Source organism: Anabrus simplex, chromosome 1, assembly GCF_040414725.1.
Source record: "Anabrus simplex isolate iqAnaSimp1 chromosome 1, ASM4041472v1, whole genome shotgun sequence".
NCBI classification, from domain to species: domain Eukaryota; kingdom Metazoa; phylum Arthropoda; class Insecta; order Orthoptera; family Tettigoniidae; genus Anabrus; species Anabrus simplex.
In genome coordinates this window covers 557,837,969-557,856,331 of record NC_090265.1, presented here as the reverse complement: position 1 = coordinate 557,856,331, position 18,363 = coordinate 557,837,969, and the positions used below count along the sequence as shown (strand labels likewise).

The 18,363-nt window shown below is 42.3% G+C and overlaps 1 protein-coding gene across 2 annotated transcripts in view; it reads left to right on the top strand.

The window, feature by feature from the left end:
- The first annotated feature begins 2,201 nt into the window (after window positions 1–2,201).
- The window catches only part of LOC136869551 (uncharacterized), a 29,812-nt gene continuing 13,650 nt past the window's right edge, over window positions 2,202–18,363 (top strand). For both annotated transcript variants that reach the window (XM_068227121.1, XM_067144859.2), the window contains exons 1-2: window positions 2,202–2,298; window positions 17,557–17,762. In XM_068227121.1, coding sequence (XP_068083222.1) covers window positions 2,292–2,298; window positions 17,557–17,762 — 213 coding nt within the window. In that variant the 5' untranslated portion in view covers window positions 2,202–2,291. The remainder of the gene's footprint in view (window positions 2,299–17,556; window positions 17,763–18,363) is intronic.

Sequence of the window (18,363 nt, the reverse complement as noted above, 5' to 3'; positions counted from 1 at the left end):
AAGTGTACTTAGAATTCAATTTTCTACTACTACTAAAATAACAACAACAACAACAACAACAAAAAGATAATATTCTTCTTAACTAGCGTAAAATAGACCTACCTCGCTGTTTTTATGACATATGCTTATGCTTAATCCGATACGAAATGGACGAATTGTAAGCCGTATATACCAGAAGCATACACGAATGTATGTTGAGCGCTCAACCCGGAGGCTGGTTTTGTCCTCAACAGCTCCGCCATCGGGCGTCATAGTTGGCCCAGGCGTCACCGAAAAAGCATACTAGAGAAATGAGGAGTGTAGTAGTTTCCCGTTGCTTTCCTCACTGAGCCAGAAGTTATTACATATCAGCCTAGAAGGATTAAATTAAATTTCCTACAAAAATGCGCACAAGAAAGTCCTTCGTAACTCTAACAGTTTGCCAGAAAATTGCGCCTTAGGAACATTTGGGACATACGCCCATACAGCTCATACGTCGAGCGTGGCTCAGCTGCATGTATTAGGGTAAAATCGTTATTGATATCTAATAGTCCCACAATCGCCATACTATTTCATACTGTGAGAGAAACTTTGTTACATTGCAAGGCCAGTGTCAAAGAAAAGAAATTTGGAACAAACCAAGAAAAATTTACGTCTGGGACTCTTAAAAGACAACAGTTCATCAGAAGTATGTTAGAAGAACATGTAATATTTTCTAGCTACGGGAAATGACACGTTAACGAACGTACAGGCTGAAGGGTGAGCTGAAAAGTGATAATGATTGATCACAAGTATGTTTTTATGGGACTTTAAAATCCGATCTCTAATTCATTAAAATGCTGGTGGAACCGCGGATACTACTACTGCTACTACGACTCTTCCAAGTCATTTCCCGATTTTATTGGGGTCGGCACAAACTTGACGATTAGGTCTAGATTTACGGCCGAATGCCCATTCTGACGCCAACCATATGTGGAGGAATGATGGTTGGTGGTGTGCTGTGCTGTGTGTAGATGAAGAGAACTGTATTAAGAAGAACATAAGGACCAAGTTCCCGAGCTAAAGGAATCAAGCATATGCAGTTAAAATCCTAGTCCCAGCCGGAATCGAACCCAGGGCCCTCTGAATAAACGGTCACTATGCTGACCATTCAGTCAAGGAGCCAGATGATGATGATGATGATGATGATTATTATTATTATTATTATTATTATTATTATTATTATTATTATTATTATTATTATTATTATTATTATTATTATTATTTGTTTATATGCCAGTCTGACTCCTTGGCTAAATGGTCTGTGTAGAGGACTTCGTTACATCACACCGACACAGACAGGTCTTATGGCAGTAATGAGATAGGAAAGGGCTTGGAGTGGGAAGGAAGCGACCGTGGCCTTTATTAAGGTACAGCCCCCAGCATTTGCCTGCTGTGAAAATGGGAAACCACTCTTCTACTGCTTTTTCCCACAACTATGAGGTCGTGGGTGTGAACTGTGTCGAACATGTGGATTTGGTCCTGTTTTACGTCTGGATGCCCTCCCCGACGCCAAACCTGTATGGAGGGACGTAATCACTATTGCGTGTTTCTGTGGTGGTTGGCAGTGTGTTGTCTCAATAATAAGAGAAGAGTGTTGGGACAAACACAAACAGCCATTCCCCGAGCCAGAAGAACTAATCTGACGCAATCAAAATCCTCGACCCGGCCGGGAATCGAAGGCCTCAACGCTGACCATTCATCCGATGAGTCGGACATCAACTAGATCTACATATACAAGAGAAATACTCAGTCTATCGTCATTCACACACTCAGCTGCACAAAGAGCTTACCGAGATTAGGCCTACCTCTTGAAAACTACCAACTGACGTGTGTTCTGTACAGCTGAGTGTGCGAATTATTATTATTATTATTATTATTATTATTATTATTATTATTATTATTATTATTATTATTATTATTATTATTGCTGTTGCCGTTTTCCAACCGTCCGTTCAATTGCTATAGATTTTAAGTATCATCTGATGTCGGAGTTTTGTTTCACACAAGTTCTTTAACATGCCGGAATCCAAGTACATGGAATAATTGTCGCATTTAAATATCCTAAAATGCCTCCGATTCAGCAGGTAACGAACCCGCTATCTTGTTCATTTGTACGCCTCCTTTATCTTTCTCTTAAGTTGGCACCGCTTGTGTAATCATGGTGACGTCATTCCACGGCCGGCGACATGTTGCTGCGAGGGCGATTGTCAGTTGTTTGCTGTGCGCCGAGACCACGCGCTGTAGACTAGGTGCTGTTATTCTTCTGTGTCATGAACGGTGAGTAACTGTTATTCTAGCTCTGAATCATTATAAAATTGTTATTATAGACACTGACTGTGAAGAGGAAAATCTGAGCCGAGTGTCACTTGAAAGAGCAGTTATATTAAACCAGTGATGCAGTTCAGTACGGTACCTTAGGTAACTTCTTGAGTGTATTGTGTTTATGGACAATATGCATCATGTTAGTAAGCGTTTAGCATTCAGTTCGTAATAAAAGGTCGTGTAATGCCATGCTCAATTTCCCACACAAGCTGACTAACATCGATTACTGAATGCTCTTGGGAATCGATAGTGCATGTCAAGCTGTGCATCTTCGTTTCATGTCAGTAGTCTCAACAATTTGGACTCCCATTCAGTATTTATTAATAGATTCGCGTCTTGTGGGATGTTTTGTGCTTCTTCATTACACCGGGCGAGTTGGCCGTGCGGTTAGGGGCACGCAGCTGTGAGCTCGCACCCGGGAGATAGTAGGTTCGAATCCCATTGTCGGCAGCCCTGAAGATAAGTTTTCCTTGGTTTCCCCATTTTCACACCAGGCAAATGCTGGGGCTGTACCTTAATTAAGGCCATTGCCGCTTCCTTCCTATTCCTAGTCCTTTCCTGTCCCATCGTCGTCATAAGACCTATCTGTGTCGGTGCGACGTAAAGCAACTAGCAAAAGAAAAACCTTCTTCTTTGCCGCCTTTTCCACACTTAAGGGGTCGCGAGTGCGAATTGTGACGCACATGTGGATTTAGCCCTGTTTTACAGCCGGGTGCCCTTCCTGACTCCAACCCTAAATGGAAGGATGTAATCACTATTTCGTGGTTGATAGTGTAGTATGTTGTCTGAATGTGAAGAGAAATGTGTTGGGACAAACACAAACACCCAGTCCTCTAGCCAGAAGAATTAATCAGACGCGATTAAAATTCCCGACCCAGCCGGAAATCGAACCCAAGACCCTCTGAACTGAGGGCCTCAACGCTGACAATTCTCCAAGGAGTCGGACTCATTTTGTACTCATACATTCATATAATAAATATCTAGTTACGACGTTATGATAGCATTGTTATATACTCTTCCTTAAACGACTGAAGCCATAGACTCGGAGGTGTGGCATGCAGTGGCGGCTCGTGGGTATCAGCAGTGGGGGGCGCGCCTTACTTTCATAATTGCACAAATGTTTTGAAACATTTTATCAAGATACACACTTCGAACACTAAACGGTGCAGTGCATAAGCAATTATTTTTATTATTTTTATTATTATTATTATTATTATTATTATTATTATTATTATTAATGCAATTTAGTACAAAATAGTGCATACCTTCATCTTCTGATCACGTCCTCGTCGGCATTTTCTTCTTAACCATGTTTTCGAGGAAATCCGATCTCTGAGATGAATTCGAAAACAATGCAGGTATCGCTAAAAAATTGAAAAGAAAATCCTCACTTTAGGAATATGATTCGTTGATTGTTCCGTGATAAGATTAAGCTTATGGGCATAGCAATGTACGCAATATGCGTACGGATAGTGCTCACAAACCTTTGCCTGAACTCCACCAAGAGAGCCGCTAAAAACATGGGCTCCATCATAGCTCTGTGCAATCAACTTATCGCGACAATGGCCTACCAGGGGATTAATCTGTTATAGTAAGGTTTCTGTTATTCCACTCGCCGATTTGTCAGATGGATAAAATAATCCCCAGAATCTTGCATGTACCGATCCGTCGTGAAGGAATCTCAAAACAATGACCAGCTGATAATGGTTCGAGATGTCGGTTGTTTCATCAAACTGTATACCAAGAAATTCAGCCTCTTTAATCTGTTGAGATATTTCATCCCTACGCACTGCCAGTATGTAACTTTAAATATAATTTTGAATCATCTTTGACGTTCCTTTAAATACACTAACTGTTTCTAAGTGTTGCTTCATTACGCTATCCAGACCAGCCGTGAAGTTAACTAATCCCTTAAATACACCTGGGCTTACGTGCGGCCAGTATCCAGTATTCGGGAGATAGTGGGTTCGAACTCCACTGTCGGCAGCCCTGAAGATGGTTTTCCGTGGTTTCCCATTTTCACACCAGGCAAATGCTGGGGCTGTACCTTAATTAAGGCCACGTCCGCTTCCTTCCCATTCCTAGGCCTTTCCTATCTCTTTATCGCCATAAGACCTGTCTGTGTCGGTGCGACGTAAAGCAAAAAAAAAATACACCTGGATTTAAAGAATTATCTTCTTCATTGTGGCCTCGGAATGGCAATTCAAATTTCGCACAAAAACGTACGTAAGTGATGAGTCTCTTTAATATTTGCCTGTTCTTGTTCACGATCGAATGAAGTTTACGAATAGTTTCACTGTAGTGATCACTTAAACAAGAGCCGGGCTGAGTGGCTCAGACGGTTAAGGCGCTGGCCTTCTGATCCCAACTTGGCACGTTCGATCCTGGCTCAGTCCGATGGTATTTGAAGGTGCTCAAATACGTCAGCCTCGTGTCGGTAGATTTACTGGCACGTAAAAGAACTCCTGCGGGACTATATTCCGGCACCTCGGCGTCTCCGAAAACCATAAAAGTGTAGTTAGTGGGACGTAAAACAAATAACATTATTATTATTACTTAAACAAGACACGACATTGACTTTACCAAGCATTTCGAAGTCCATGGTTCGTTCGTAATCTGTTTTCCCTCCAGGGTCGGTTTTTCCCTCGGACTCTGCGAGGGATCCCACTCCTACTGCCTCCAGGGCAGTGTCCTGGAACTTCAGACTCTGGGTCTGGGGATACAACTGGGGAGGATGACCAGTACCTCGCCCAGGCGACTTCACCTGCTATACTGGACAGGGGCCTTGTGGGGGGTGGTAAGTTTGGAAGGGACAGACAAGGAAGAGGGAAGGAAGTGGACGTGGCATTAAGTTAGGTACCATCCCGGCATTTGCCTGGAGAAATGGGAAACCACGGAAAACCACTTCCAGGATGGCTGAGGAGGGAATCGAACCCGGGCCTCTGGGGGTGGCAGCTAATCACACTAACCACTACACCACAGAGGCGGCAAAGCCCATGGTAGACTACTAGTGATATGTTCTTGGGATCTTTCATGCTTTTTAATTTTCTCATTAATATACTTGATATCACTTGCCCTGTGGTGATCCATTTATCTCCTTTCCTAGAACGGGAGAACTGCAGGCAAGGAAAGCAGTAAAAGGTTTCTGAGATATCACTTCCACATATCCACGGGTTCTTGTCATATACGTCAGGAAAATTAATATATCTTTGGAAAGCCTGATTTTCATTTTTCTTGGTCTCCGATTTTTTTCATCGAGAAGTCTGGTGTCGGTTTACCCCACTCCTTCAGTTCGACTTTCTTCTCGATAGAAAGAGAAGAAAACGTTAGTTCTTTAATATGTTCGACGGTAATCACACTGTACAAAGTGCAAACATAACACTACGCCTATATATAAATCAAAACCCTTCTCCTAATTTCACATTGTCACAGTCACCTCACGAGATCATTCATCAACACAAAGCTAAAACATCGCTCTCCCCACTGAGTATGGCCAGCATGAGTCAAGGGCTAGGAGACAGTAGCTACAAAGTGGCGTACGGCTTTTTAGTGCCGGGAGTGTCCGAGGTCAAATGACTAAATGGTTAGTGTGCTGGCCTTTGGTCACAGGGGTCCCGGGTTCGATTCCCGGTAGGGTCAGAAATTTTAACCATCATTGGTTAATTTCGCTGGCACGGGTGCTCAGTGTATGTGTCGTCTCCATCATCATTTCATCCTCATCACGACGCGCAGGTCGCCTACGGGAATCAAATCAAAAGACCTGCACGTGACGAGTCGAACATGTCCTGTGACACTCCCGGCACTAAAAGCCATACGCCATTTCATTTAAGGTAAGATTTTGTAGTATAGGCTACTGCAATCTGAATATCAACGTACGGTAATTCACTTGTATCAGTGTCCTTTTAATGACAAGTCTTGCATACGCGTACCACACACGCACAAGCACCTTCCTTGTGTTCTATCATCATGTTGTAGCCTATTACCCCCTCCCCTCCGCCAAAGGCCGATCCTGGATACGCTACTGGCTTCATATATGATACTTTAAAAAAATGTATATCACTTAACGTTGAATACATAATAAAGGGTGCGGCAGAAATACCTGACGAATTTCAGACGTAAATAACTCAGCAATACAACAAGCCATTCACAATTTTGTTGCGCAGTTTAAAAGAGCAGTGTTTGCCATTTATGTCACATACAGTAGATTGGAGCGAAATAAAGGTCGTATTAGCCACAGCTTTCAAACAGGTGTTATTGTCGTGGTGCACACAGTCTTGGCCTTGGAGAACACGTGCATCGTCTCGTCCGGGCCAGTGTTGCCGACTTATATTTTCAAGATCCGCTAAATAATACTAGAAATCCGCCAAGAAATCCGATCTCAAATAATGAGCAATAAAAATGAGTATTAATATTAATAATAATAATAATAATAATAATAATAATGAAATGGCGTATGGCTTTTAGTGCTGGAGTGTCCGAGGACAAGTTCGGCTCGCCAAATGCAGGTCTTTTGATTAGACTCCTGAAGGCGACCTGCGCGTCGTGATGAGAATGAAATGATGATGAAGACGACACATACAGCCAGCCCCTGTGCCAGCGAAATTAACCAATTAAGGTTAAAATTCCTGACCCTGCCGGGAATCGAACCCGGGGCCCCTGCGACCAAAGGCCAGCACGCTAATAGTAAAAGTAAATATCAATACTCACCTGATCTCTGAGTTTCACTGGGAGTGGTGAGAGGAATATTCTTAAAAAGTCAATTAGCCGTCCTCATTCACGTCAAAGAGTTCAAAGGCGGGCTCGTCTGTTGCTGTGCTAGTGCTAGGACGTGGATCGCCCGTGCTGCCACCCTGCCTGTGAGGCGGCGCGGCGAGCTAAAACTTGTAGGCGTTTTAGTACCGGGTGCAAACTACGTGAATCCTCTACTTCAAGGCCCACACACAGAACAGGCCAGTTCATTAGCCGGTCTTCCGTCATAGCATAAATATGAATAGTTTCATTATCTGTCGTCATTCGTCAACTAAGAGATAAGTACCCTTTCCCCATGCATTACAAATTTATTATACCATGATCTCGTAACATCAAATCCAAATAACATGTTTTCCTCATGTGACTGCTAGCTCCTGACAAGAAATACAGAATAGCTCGGAGACAGACTGGAGTAGACATTTAAAAAAAAAGCACACAATGGATAGAACGCTAAATTTCGCTATAATAAATCTAGAATTCCGCCAAGATATCCGCTGTCCGCTAAATGATATATTTCTCCGCCGACAGTCTTCTAATTCCGCCAAATTTAGCGGAAAATCCGCTAAGTTGGCAACACTGGTCCGGGCTAGTCAGTCAGTCAGTCAGCCAGTCGCTAGCATAGCGTGGAGTGGTGAACACTGAGGTTTCGTGATTGAGACTTATTTCAAAAATGCCGACTCTGTTACTACAACACAGCGTTTGTTTCGCAGACACTTTGGCTTAGGTCGACATGAGAAAGTTCCGAGCAGGAACACCATTCTGTTATGGATGAACAGTTTGAGAAAAAGTAGTTCGAGTCTGAAATCGAAGCCGCTTGGTAAGCCTCGTAGCGTCCGAACACCAGAGACCGTCCCGTGCAGTGAGACACGCCGTTACGTAATCTCTTCAACGTTCGGTGCGTAGGCATTCACGTGCTATGGGACTCTCGGATCGCACCGTAAGGAGGATTTTACACGCAGACATGAAGTTCCATCCGTAAAAAATGGTGGGTGTTGAGAAACTCAGTGAGCGTGATTAGGCCAACCGCAGAGCGTGTTGTGAGACTATCCTGGAAGCTGTAGCAGCTGACACCAGTGTCCTGGCAAGTGATGAAGCGCACTTTCATTTGTTAGGCTATTATTTTCAAAACCTATTGCGTATGTGTACGTGACGCAAATGGCAAACACTACTCTTTCCAACTGTGCACTAAATCTTTAAATGGCTTGTTGCGTTGCCGAGTTATTTACGTTTGAAATTCGTCAGGTATTTCTGCCGCACCCTGTATTTTTGAAATAAGCTAAATAAAGAATACAAGACTAAATAATTTTTGAAAGCAGTACAACAAAACTCAATTCATAATTCAAAATATACTTCATTTCCATTACCTGTATTTAATTAAGAATTAGATAGGCACAAAAATACTAAGACATAAACATCAAATATTTAAACTGACATGGAATAAAGCTGCATTTATGATATTTTTGGGAGCAGTCAAATTCTGCCTAAAGAATACAAAACTTTGTTATCTAGGTAATTTTTAATTCTTTCTTAAATATGGGTCTGACAACAGTTTTATTTCCGGAGAGAGTTTATTGTAAAATATTGCTCTCTTTTTTAAAGAATTCGGTTCAGTATACTGTTTACTTTTACCCTTACACTAAAAGAGGTAGTTATCTTGACCTCTAGTTTCTTAATTGTACATGTTATGGTGGATTACAATCTTATGTGTATTATTCCTTACCAGTAAGATAACTTTAAATACCGGTATGTTAAAAAATATTTTTGCTGAAATGCAAGCCTAGATGATTCTCTCTATTTTATCCCAAACTAACTACCCTTTTCTGTAATTTGAATAACCTGTCCATGTGAGTATGTGCTGCACATTCCCTTATTTAAATACTATATGATAAATGAGAACGTATTTAGCCATATTACATTGTACTCGAAGTTTGATACTCAAGGTTTAAGTAGTTATAAGTTCGTTTTAAAACGAAGGATTTAATATTAATTTTCTTACAAATTTCATCAATCTGTCCTTCCTATGTTAAATTATTGTCTATTGTAATACCCAAGTAATGTCAATGTCTACCTCCAAATCGAGTTTCCTCTTAAATAGTATATTATATCGTACCTCCACATGAAAGCCTCCGTGGCTCAGGAGGCAGCGCGCCGGCCTCTCACTGCTGGATTCCGTGGTGCAAATCCTGGTCTAGGATTTGAATGAAAAAGAAAACCAGTAAAGAAACAAACCATTTTAGGCGGGTTTTACGGAACTGCGTTTAGGCCGGAAGTGATTTTCGAATTTTTTAGTTTGATAGAGCTATACATGACATAATTTGAAATATTTCCCGGCCCTTTAGACCAACTCTCGGCACAATTGAGGAAATTGTTTAATTTTATGTTTTTCATAGTATGGAGAGCCCTAATTTATCAACTAAGAAATTTTTTCAACATTAATAAAGTTATAATTTTGTCCGTACACTTCGTTCTTCGTTTCTAACGTGGGTATGTTTTTGGACTGAGGGTGTATCTGGAATTAGCATCATCAGTTTAGCGTAGAGAACTTTGCGTGGACAGAAAACCGACACCGTGGTAAGCGGTGTTCATCTATCTAGACTAAGTTGTCGTCATCTTCTTCCTCGCATTATTACCGTGTGCCAGAATTCTGTCTTCTACATACAGTGAGTTCCCAGAATCTTTGATTGGCGGTTCGTCTAGGTCATAGCAAAGCCCCTTACATACGGTAACGTCACCGAAGGCAGCAGAATTTTTCTCATAATACGTATTTTGCGAATATTTATGGCCATAAATTGTGTGCTAAATTAGCGACCGTTTCGTTGGTCGTAGATCTTGATAAGTGGGGCTATCTTGTGACACGGCATGGGAATGTTGTTTCCTGGATCAGCTGCCATATTGTTGGGCGTAGATCTTGATAGGTGGGGTTATCTTGTGACATGGCATGGGAATGTTGTTTGCTGGATCAGCTGCCATATTGTTGGACGTAGATCTTGATAGGTGGGGTTATCTTATGACATGGCATGGGAATGTTGTTTGCTGGATCAGCTGCCGTATTGTTGGACGTAGATCTTGATAGGTGGTACTATCTTGTGACATGGCATGGGAATGTTGTTTGCTGGATCATCTGCCATATTGTTGGACGTAGATCTTGATAGGTGGTACTATCTTGTGACATGGCATGGGAATGTTGTTTGCTGGATCAGCTGCCATATTGTTGAACGTAGATCTTGATAGGTGGTGCTATCTTGTGACATGGCATGGGAATGTTGTTTGCTGGATCATCTGCCATATTGTTAGACGTAGATCTTGATAGGTGGGGCTATCTTGTGACATGGCATGGGAATGTTGTTTGCTGGATCAGCTGCCATTTTGTTGGACGTAGATCTTGATAGGTGGTGCTACCTTGTGACAAGGCATGGGAATGTTGTTTGCTGGATCATCTGCCATATTGTTAGACGTAGATCTTGATAGGTGGGGTTATCTTGTGACATGGCATGGGAATGTTGTTTGCTGGATCAGCTGCCATTTTGTTGGACGTAGATCTTGATAGGTGGTGCTACCTTGTGACAAGACATGGGAATGTTGTTTGCTGGATCATCTGCCATATTGTTAGACGTAGATCTTGATAGGTGGGGCTATCTTGTGACATGGCATGGGAATGTTGTTTGCTGGATCAGCTGCCATTTTGTTGGACGTAGATCTTGATAGGTGGGGCTATCTTGTGACATGGCATGGGAATGTTGTTTGCTGGATCAGCTGCCATTTTGTTGGACGTAGATCTTGATAGGTGGTGCTACCTTGTGACAAGGCATGGGAATGTTGTTTGCTGGATCATCTGCCATATTGTTAGACGTAGATCTTGATAGGTGGGGCTATCTTGTGACATGGCATGGGAATGTTGTTTGCTGGATCAGCTGCCATTTTGTTGGACGTAGATCTTGATAGGTGGTGCTACCTTGTGACAAGGCATGGGAATGTTGTTTGCTGGATCAGGTGCTATATTTTTGGACGTAGATCATGATGGTACATATTTCTTTTGATTTATCGGGACTCTTTATCTCCTCTGTGCCGGCCCCACGGTGCAGGGGTAGCGTACCTGCCTCTTATCCGGAGGCCTCGGGTTCGATTCCAGGCCAAGTTAGGGCGTATTACTTGATTCGAGGTCCACTCAGCCTAAGTGATTACAATCGAGAAACTATCTGACGGTGAGATTGCGGCCATGAAGAAAAACGGCCGAGAGGATTCGTCATGCTGGCCATACGACACCTCGTAATCTGCAGGCCTTCAGGCTGAGCAGCAGTCGCTGCCCTTCGGGGCTGTTTTGCCATGGGGTTTGTTTTTGTTTTTGTTCATCTCCCCTTTGTGTGGAGTTCAAGGATGCATTATCTATACCCCCTGCAAGTTGTAAGAGGCTACTAAGAGGGGGAACAACGAAAGAATCTGTACTCGTTCTCTCGTCTTCTAAGGACAGAAACATATACATGATTTTCCGTGTAGCAGAGAAATTTACCTCGGTCTAGGTAAACAAATGTCAAAATCAGCTTCAGTTCATTGTCTGTCTGTCTGTCTGTCTGTCTGTCTGTCTGTCTGTCTGTCTGTCTGTCTGTCTGTGACATCACTGGAAAATGGCGGAACATAATTTCTCAACATTCGGTATTTAAGTTCAGGGAAAGATGGATTGTGGACTATATATTATTTCATTAGTATACAGTGGCATCGGTATATTAACGGAATCAAAAACAGAACATGTCAAATTGTCCCGGAAAATATTTACAATGGGACTGACGCGGGACTGGCCCTTGTTAATGACCATCGCAGAAGATGCTGGGAATGGCCTTATCTGAAGAAATGAAAAACTGAGGATCCAAAAGTCGTTACTTCATTTCACTTTGTCAAAAACTATTGGTAAAACACAACACGCGAAGGTTCGCCTGGTCGCTTTAACGCATGCACAACAGTAAATTTGTAAGAATTCAGAAGCAGGTCTTTTTTGAAAATGTTTCGACACGACGATATCTTAATTCCCACTTGCACAGATAAACGGCGTAGAGATTTCGTCGGACTTCGTTTACTCGAGCAATGTTTTCTGGTGTTCGAAATTTTTTCGAATAGTTCACGGTTTTTATTCGCTGCAGAGCCCGTTACACGCCATTTTAGCACTAGGTTTTGCGTTGCAGACGTTGCTGGAGGTTTTGCCAAAACACTTCCAGTCTTAAACTCTTGCACAAATAGTTTCACACACATTTTCCACGAATCGTGCTTCACATAACGCTCGACAATGAACACGCGCTGTTTTGTCGTGAGCACAATTTTGTGTTGCATTCAGCTGTTCACTAAACACTAGTGATGTGCGCGAGTGATGCCTGGAATCGCGGTACTCGATTCTTTCGAGTCCAGGCTCGGACTCGCTTCGCTTGCGAAGGCTCGATGATAGCATGACGTCACACGTTCGTTCACTCGCCGGCTCGTAGATGGATGAAGCATGCGTACAAGCGGTCGCTGAGGGTTTATGGGATTGCGACAGCGCGGTACGATATGAAAAAACAGAATGAATGCGCAAAAGAAATAACCTAAATTTGATAATTACTTGAGAACGATAATAATGCCACTTAATACGCATAATAAGATATGAAAATATCCGTTTACGGCGTCTCGCACACACTTCACTGAATATGCCATCTATTCTAATATTGATAATATAGCTTATCTGGCCTTCATAGCCCAACTTGGCCGGTTCGATACTGGTTTATTCCGGTAGTATTTGAAGGTGCTCAAATACGTCAACCTAGTGTCGGTAGAATTACTGGGACGTAAAAAATCTCCCGGGGGACTAAATGCGGTACCTCGGCATCCCCGAAAACCATACAAATGTACGTACTTGGACGTAAAATTTATAACATTATTATTATTATTATTATTATTATTATTATTATTATTATTATTATTATTATTTCAAATCCCTGTCACGGTATGTATGTTGTAATTAGTGTATTTTAAACATGTGCTATTTGTAGACTATAGACGGTATTTCTGCACACATTGTATTGCTTCGCTACTGGTAAATTATATCTCATGTAGCCATTATGCATACACGGCGTAGATGTGCTAATATGATCGGTAGTATGACAGATTTATTGTAACCATAGCCTATTGCTAACCGCGCCAAAGCCTACAATCGTCCGGGGGAACAGGTGAATTACAGCAGTTTATATGTACATCATACTTTCGGCAGATATAATGTCGGGTATTAAGATGAGGCGTCCAGAATGTGACGTACGTTCACGCAGCAAATCAGCGGACAGAACGTCATTCTGTTCTAGCTAAACAGCTGACAGTTTGTTAGTAAGTCACAACCTTTAGTGCCTATGATGATGATAATAATAATCATAACAATCGAATTATTGACGACCGATGACTGAACAACATCAATCATCAGCAGCAAACATATTGCACTCCACACCACAAAAATATTCTGTGGGTGACCCTGAATGCTGTGCACTCCAGTACTGTAGATTTTAGTTCTAAGGCATGTCCACAGATAGCGACACCAGTATGCTTGGACTCGAGTCTGGAGTCGAGTAATACCGATTCTAAGAGCACATTACTCGATTCTACTCGATTCCGTCGCTAGCCCATCACTACTAAACACGTCTGCTCCTCTCACTCACACGTAATGACACAGAGACGTACTGGGGAGTTGCGCACGCGCAGACATGTAACTGCAACCGATTGGTGCATCGAAATCACAGTTACCAGTATTTCCTGTGGTCGGCAGTTCTCCTGTTCATTAACAAGGGTCAATACCCCGTCAATTCCGGGTCACTTTTGTTTTGCCCACCTCTATAATAGTGGAGATATCCACTAATTAAGATTTTTGTGCCTAGTTCATCAGTGGTGAACATTGCTGACGTGTCAACAATAAATGATTTGTCCTGCTGCTGCAACTCATCTTCAGTATTACCGCTTCAACGGTACAGAACCTAAACCGTGAATGGCAGGCTCAACAGTTAGTCAAAAATACATCATTAAACCATCATGAAAACTAATATTTCTTGTAGACATGATTTTGAAACTTCCTTTACATTGTCATTCTCTGCTGATTTAACCACACGATGGAGCTTTCGAGCTAGTCATTTGCTTTACATATAGCTCGGATCCAAACTATTCTGACTAATTTCAAGCATATTCTCGTTTATAATGTAGAAGTCGCGTGAATCCGAAAAAAAAGGAATATGTTTCATATAAAACGGGAGGGTCGAAGAAGGAAGAGATTGTATTTCTGGTCATTTATATTCTCAGATCAGCTCTCGGGACCACAAATTGGAAGTGTCACTGCGTGACTCTTATCTAGTCGAATTCTAGCCTGATTAGATAAAAAATGCTATCATATTACAAATATTTATGCCTGTGTGTCCTGGTGTAATCATGTCATGGAAAGGTTTCCCTTATCAGATAAAGAGAGGTGTTATCGAACATGTTTATGAAATGAAGGGAAACGATGAATTGCCTTCCCAGTTTTAAAAAATCACTTGGATTGCCTTCTATTTACGTGAGCTATGGTACGTAAATTGCCTCCTCTTTACATGAGATACGGTGCATAAATTGCCTCCTCTTTACATGAAATATGGTGCTTAAATTGCCTCTCTCTACGTGAGCTGCTGTGCATAAATTGTCTCCTCTTTACACAAGGTACTGTGCATAAATTGCCTCCTCTTTACATGAGATATGGTGCTTAAATTGCCTCTTTCTACTTGAGCTGCGGTGCATAAATTGCCTCCTCTTTACATGAAATATGTAGCTTAAATTGCCTCTCTCTACGTGAGCTGCGGTGCATAAATTGTTCCCTCTTTACGCAAGATACTGTGCATAAATTGTCTCCTCTTTACATGACCTGCGGTGCATAAATTGTTAACTATTTACATGAGATACGGTGCATGAATTTCCTCCTCTTTACAGGAGCTGCGGTGCATGAATTTCCTCCTCTTTACAGGAGCTGCGGTACATCAATTGTCTCCTCTTTATATGAGCTGCGGTACATAAATTGCCTCCTCTTTACATGAGACACAGTGTAAAAATTGCCTCCTCTTTACATGAGATACGGTGAAAAAATTGCCTCCTCTTTACATGAGCTGCTTTACATAAATTGCCTCTTCTTTACGTGAGCTGCGGTGCATAAATTATCTCCCCTTTACCTAAGATACGGTGCATAAATTGCCTCCTCTTTACATGAGCTGCGGTACATAAATTGTCTCCTCTTTACATGAGCTTACTTACTTACTTACTGGTCGGCGCTACAGTCCATGTAGGTCCTTGGCCTCCTTAATCACCTGCCTCCATTCGTCCCGGTCCTCGGCTTTCCTTCTCCAGCATTTAACTCCCATCTTTCTAAGGTCATACTATGATATCATGTTTCCTTCTCTTAAGCCGTTTTCCTAGCTGGGTCGTCACCAAGTTATCCGTTTTTCCTGTAGTACGTCTTAAGGTATCCGTAACATTTGTCTTTTTACGAGGTAGGGGACTTACCCCTACGCCCAACCCCCAACCTGGAGGACCAGGGTATCACTCTTAGTCTGGATCATCACCTTAGACCTGTCCGGCTTGGGTGGCCCTACCAGGAGCATGTGCTCCCGCCGGCATAGCTCTAAGGATCATTTGAACACGCAAACCTCCAAACACCCGGCAAAATGTATTTTGCCTTCGTCAAGGTGGTGATACCTTCAGGAGGTCTTTACATGAGCTGCAGTACATAAATTGTCTCCTCTTTACACGAGCTGCGGTACATATATTGCCTCCTCTTTACATGAGATACGGTCCATAAATTGTCTCCTCTTTACATGAGCTGCGGTACATAAACCGTCTCCTCTTTAAATTAAATACGGTGCATAAATTGCCTCCTCTTTACATGAGCTGCGGTACATAAACCGTCTCCTCTTTACATTAAATACGGTGCATAAATAGTCTCCTCTTTACATGAGCTGCGGTACATAAACCGTCTCCTCTTTACATTAAATACGGTGCATGAATAGTCTCCTCTTTACATGAGCTGCGGTACATAAACCGTCTCCTCATTACATTAAATACGGTGCACAAATAGTCTCCTCTTTACATGAGCTGCGGTACATAAATTGTCTCCTCTTTACATGAGCTGCCGTACACATATTGCCTCCTCTTTACATGAGATAGGGTGCATAACTTGCCTCCGCTTAACGAGAGATACGGTTAATAAATTGCCTGCTGTTTAAATAAAAGAGTGAACATGCTTCATGTTCATACAAACGCCACTGTAACCACGTTTTCTTTACTATTTGCAGACTTAGGACTGTCAGTAATATAGGCTTAAGTAAGTAATTCGAACAACTTACTGGTAAGTACGAAACTTGATGTATTATTTTGTTAGCCTGGTACAAAAATTCTCCGCTGCTTTACGCCTTAACTGGTTACTTATACTTTGTCTATTGAAGGTTTGTTCACTAGGCCTCTCATGTCTGTGTTCGGCTATATTTTCTACAATTAACAGTTGATATTAATTTCAAAGAAACTCTTATATGATTTTGTAGTACATGGCCTTCTTTGTACTCCACAGCTCATCCTCTTGTTGAAGCTAAACTTGAATCCATCGATGCTATGTGTTTACCCCTTTTTACTGACCATAGATTAAATGAACACAAAGATTCGCTTATATACTTTCGCATGAATATTGAAACGTCGTCTGCCATGACGTCGTTTGGACGGGCGAAGAAGTATTACCGTGCGAGATGTACTCTGTGGCGGATTTGGATATTCGTCGTCCTTAGCAAATGTGAAGCCATTTGCGTACAACAACTCCAGTAGGCTAAACAGGGGGCAATTAACGTTCTTGTAAGGTGGCAAACAGCTCTCGTGGAGGCAATTTACATGGCTCCGGAACGAAAGGGTATAATATTGAACGTCAATGAAATAAATGTCCAAATGTATAAAGATATGCGGCACAGACTAATCAATTAAATGCATTTCAAGACATTCACTCTTTTATTGTCTGAAATGCATTTCCTTGGCCTTACCCCTTTATATTACCCTTCGTTATACTCTATTGGTTATTCCCAAGGAATGATGATCTTGTCAAGACTCTTTAAATCTCTGGGCTGAATGACTCAGATTGTAGGGCACTGGCTTTCTGAGCCCAAGTTGATGGTCCGATCCTAGTTCAGTCCAGTGGTATTAAATATCAAATTTTGGAGGTGATCAAACTCGCCAGCCTCTTGTTAATATATTTACGGGCACGTAAAATAATTCCTGCTGGACTAAATTCCGGCATCTCGGTGTCCCTGAGAACAATATTAAAGAATGAAACCTCACAGATGATACATTAGACGCTGAAGTTTATTGTTCACTGGCAGCCCAATCTAGAGGGGGCTAAGAAGACAACTTAGGCTACTTTTGAGGCTCTTTCCCCTTCAACTACCTCATTTCTTATTATGACTTTTTCAGACTGCATGACGTGCTACTGGGTAAACGAGGCCTGGGGTCATGTAGACGACTCGGCGGTGCTAGTAGGGGTGGATGAAGATGGAGGATACCTCTACGTGGGACGTGCTGCACATGAAGGAGACCTTCTACCAGCAAAAGTGGCTCCCACACATCAGGGGGCCTTCGTCGCTTACAACGGCAGAGAACATAGCAAGTTTCACTACGAGGTACGGCGCCAATATCTCTGAATAAGCGAAACAGTTATATTATTTGGAATAGACTTCCAGCTTATTAAGTCTACCGAGTATTTATAATACCGGGCACTAGTGGGAAGAGGTTGACAATTTTTGTTTAATACTTAACATTTTTAAATAGATATTATGACAACGATGGGAGAGGAAAGTGCTAGAAATGGGTTTGAAGCAGGCGTGGAAGGTACAGCCGCAGCATTTTCCTGATGTGAAAATGGGAAACGACGAAAAGCAATCTTCAGGGTTGATCTCCCGAATGCAAGCTCACAGCTGCGCGCCCCTAACCGCACGGCTACTCGCATGGTGTTAACATCTCTTTGGCAATGTACTATTTATGTAGGCCTACTCTGCGCGACCTAATATGCTTGAAATCCATTTGAAACACAGTGTGGTCGTGAAAGCTAAAAATTCAATTCGTATGGTGTACAGCGGGCGACTAGCGCACACACAACAGTTACGCTGACCGTAACGCCAGACTTGTAGCTCAGATCGCTGCCAACAGACCAAGAATCACCGAGCCAAGCGGGAGAGCACTGGACGCGAAATCCGAAGGTTGAGGGTTAGGTCCCCACAGGTG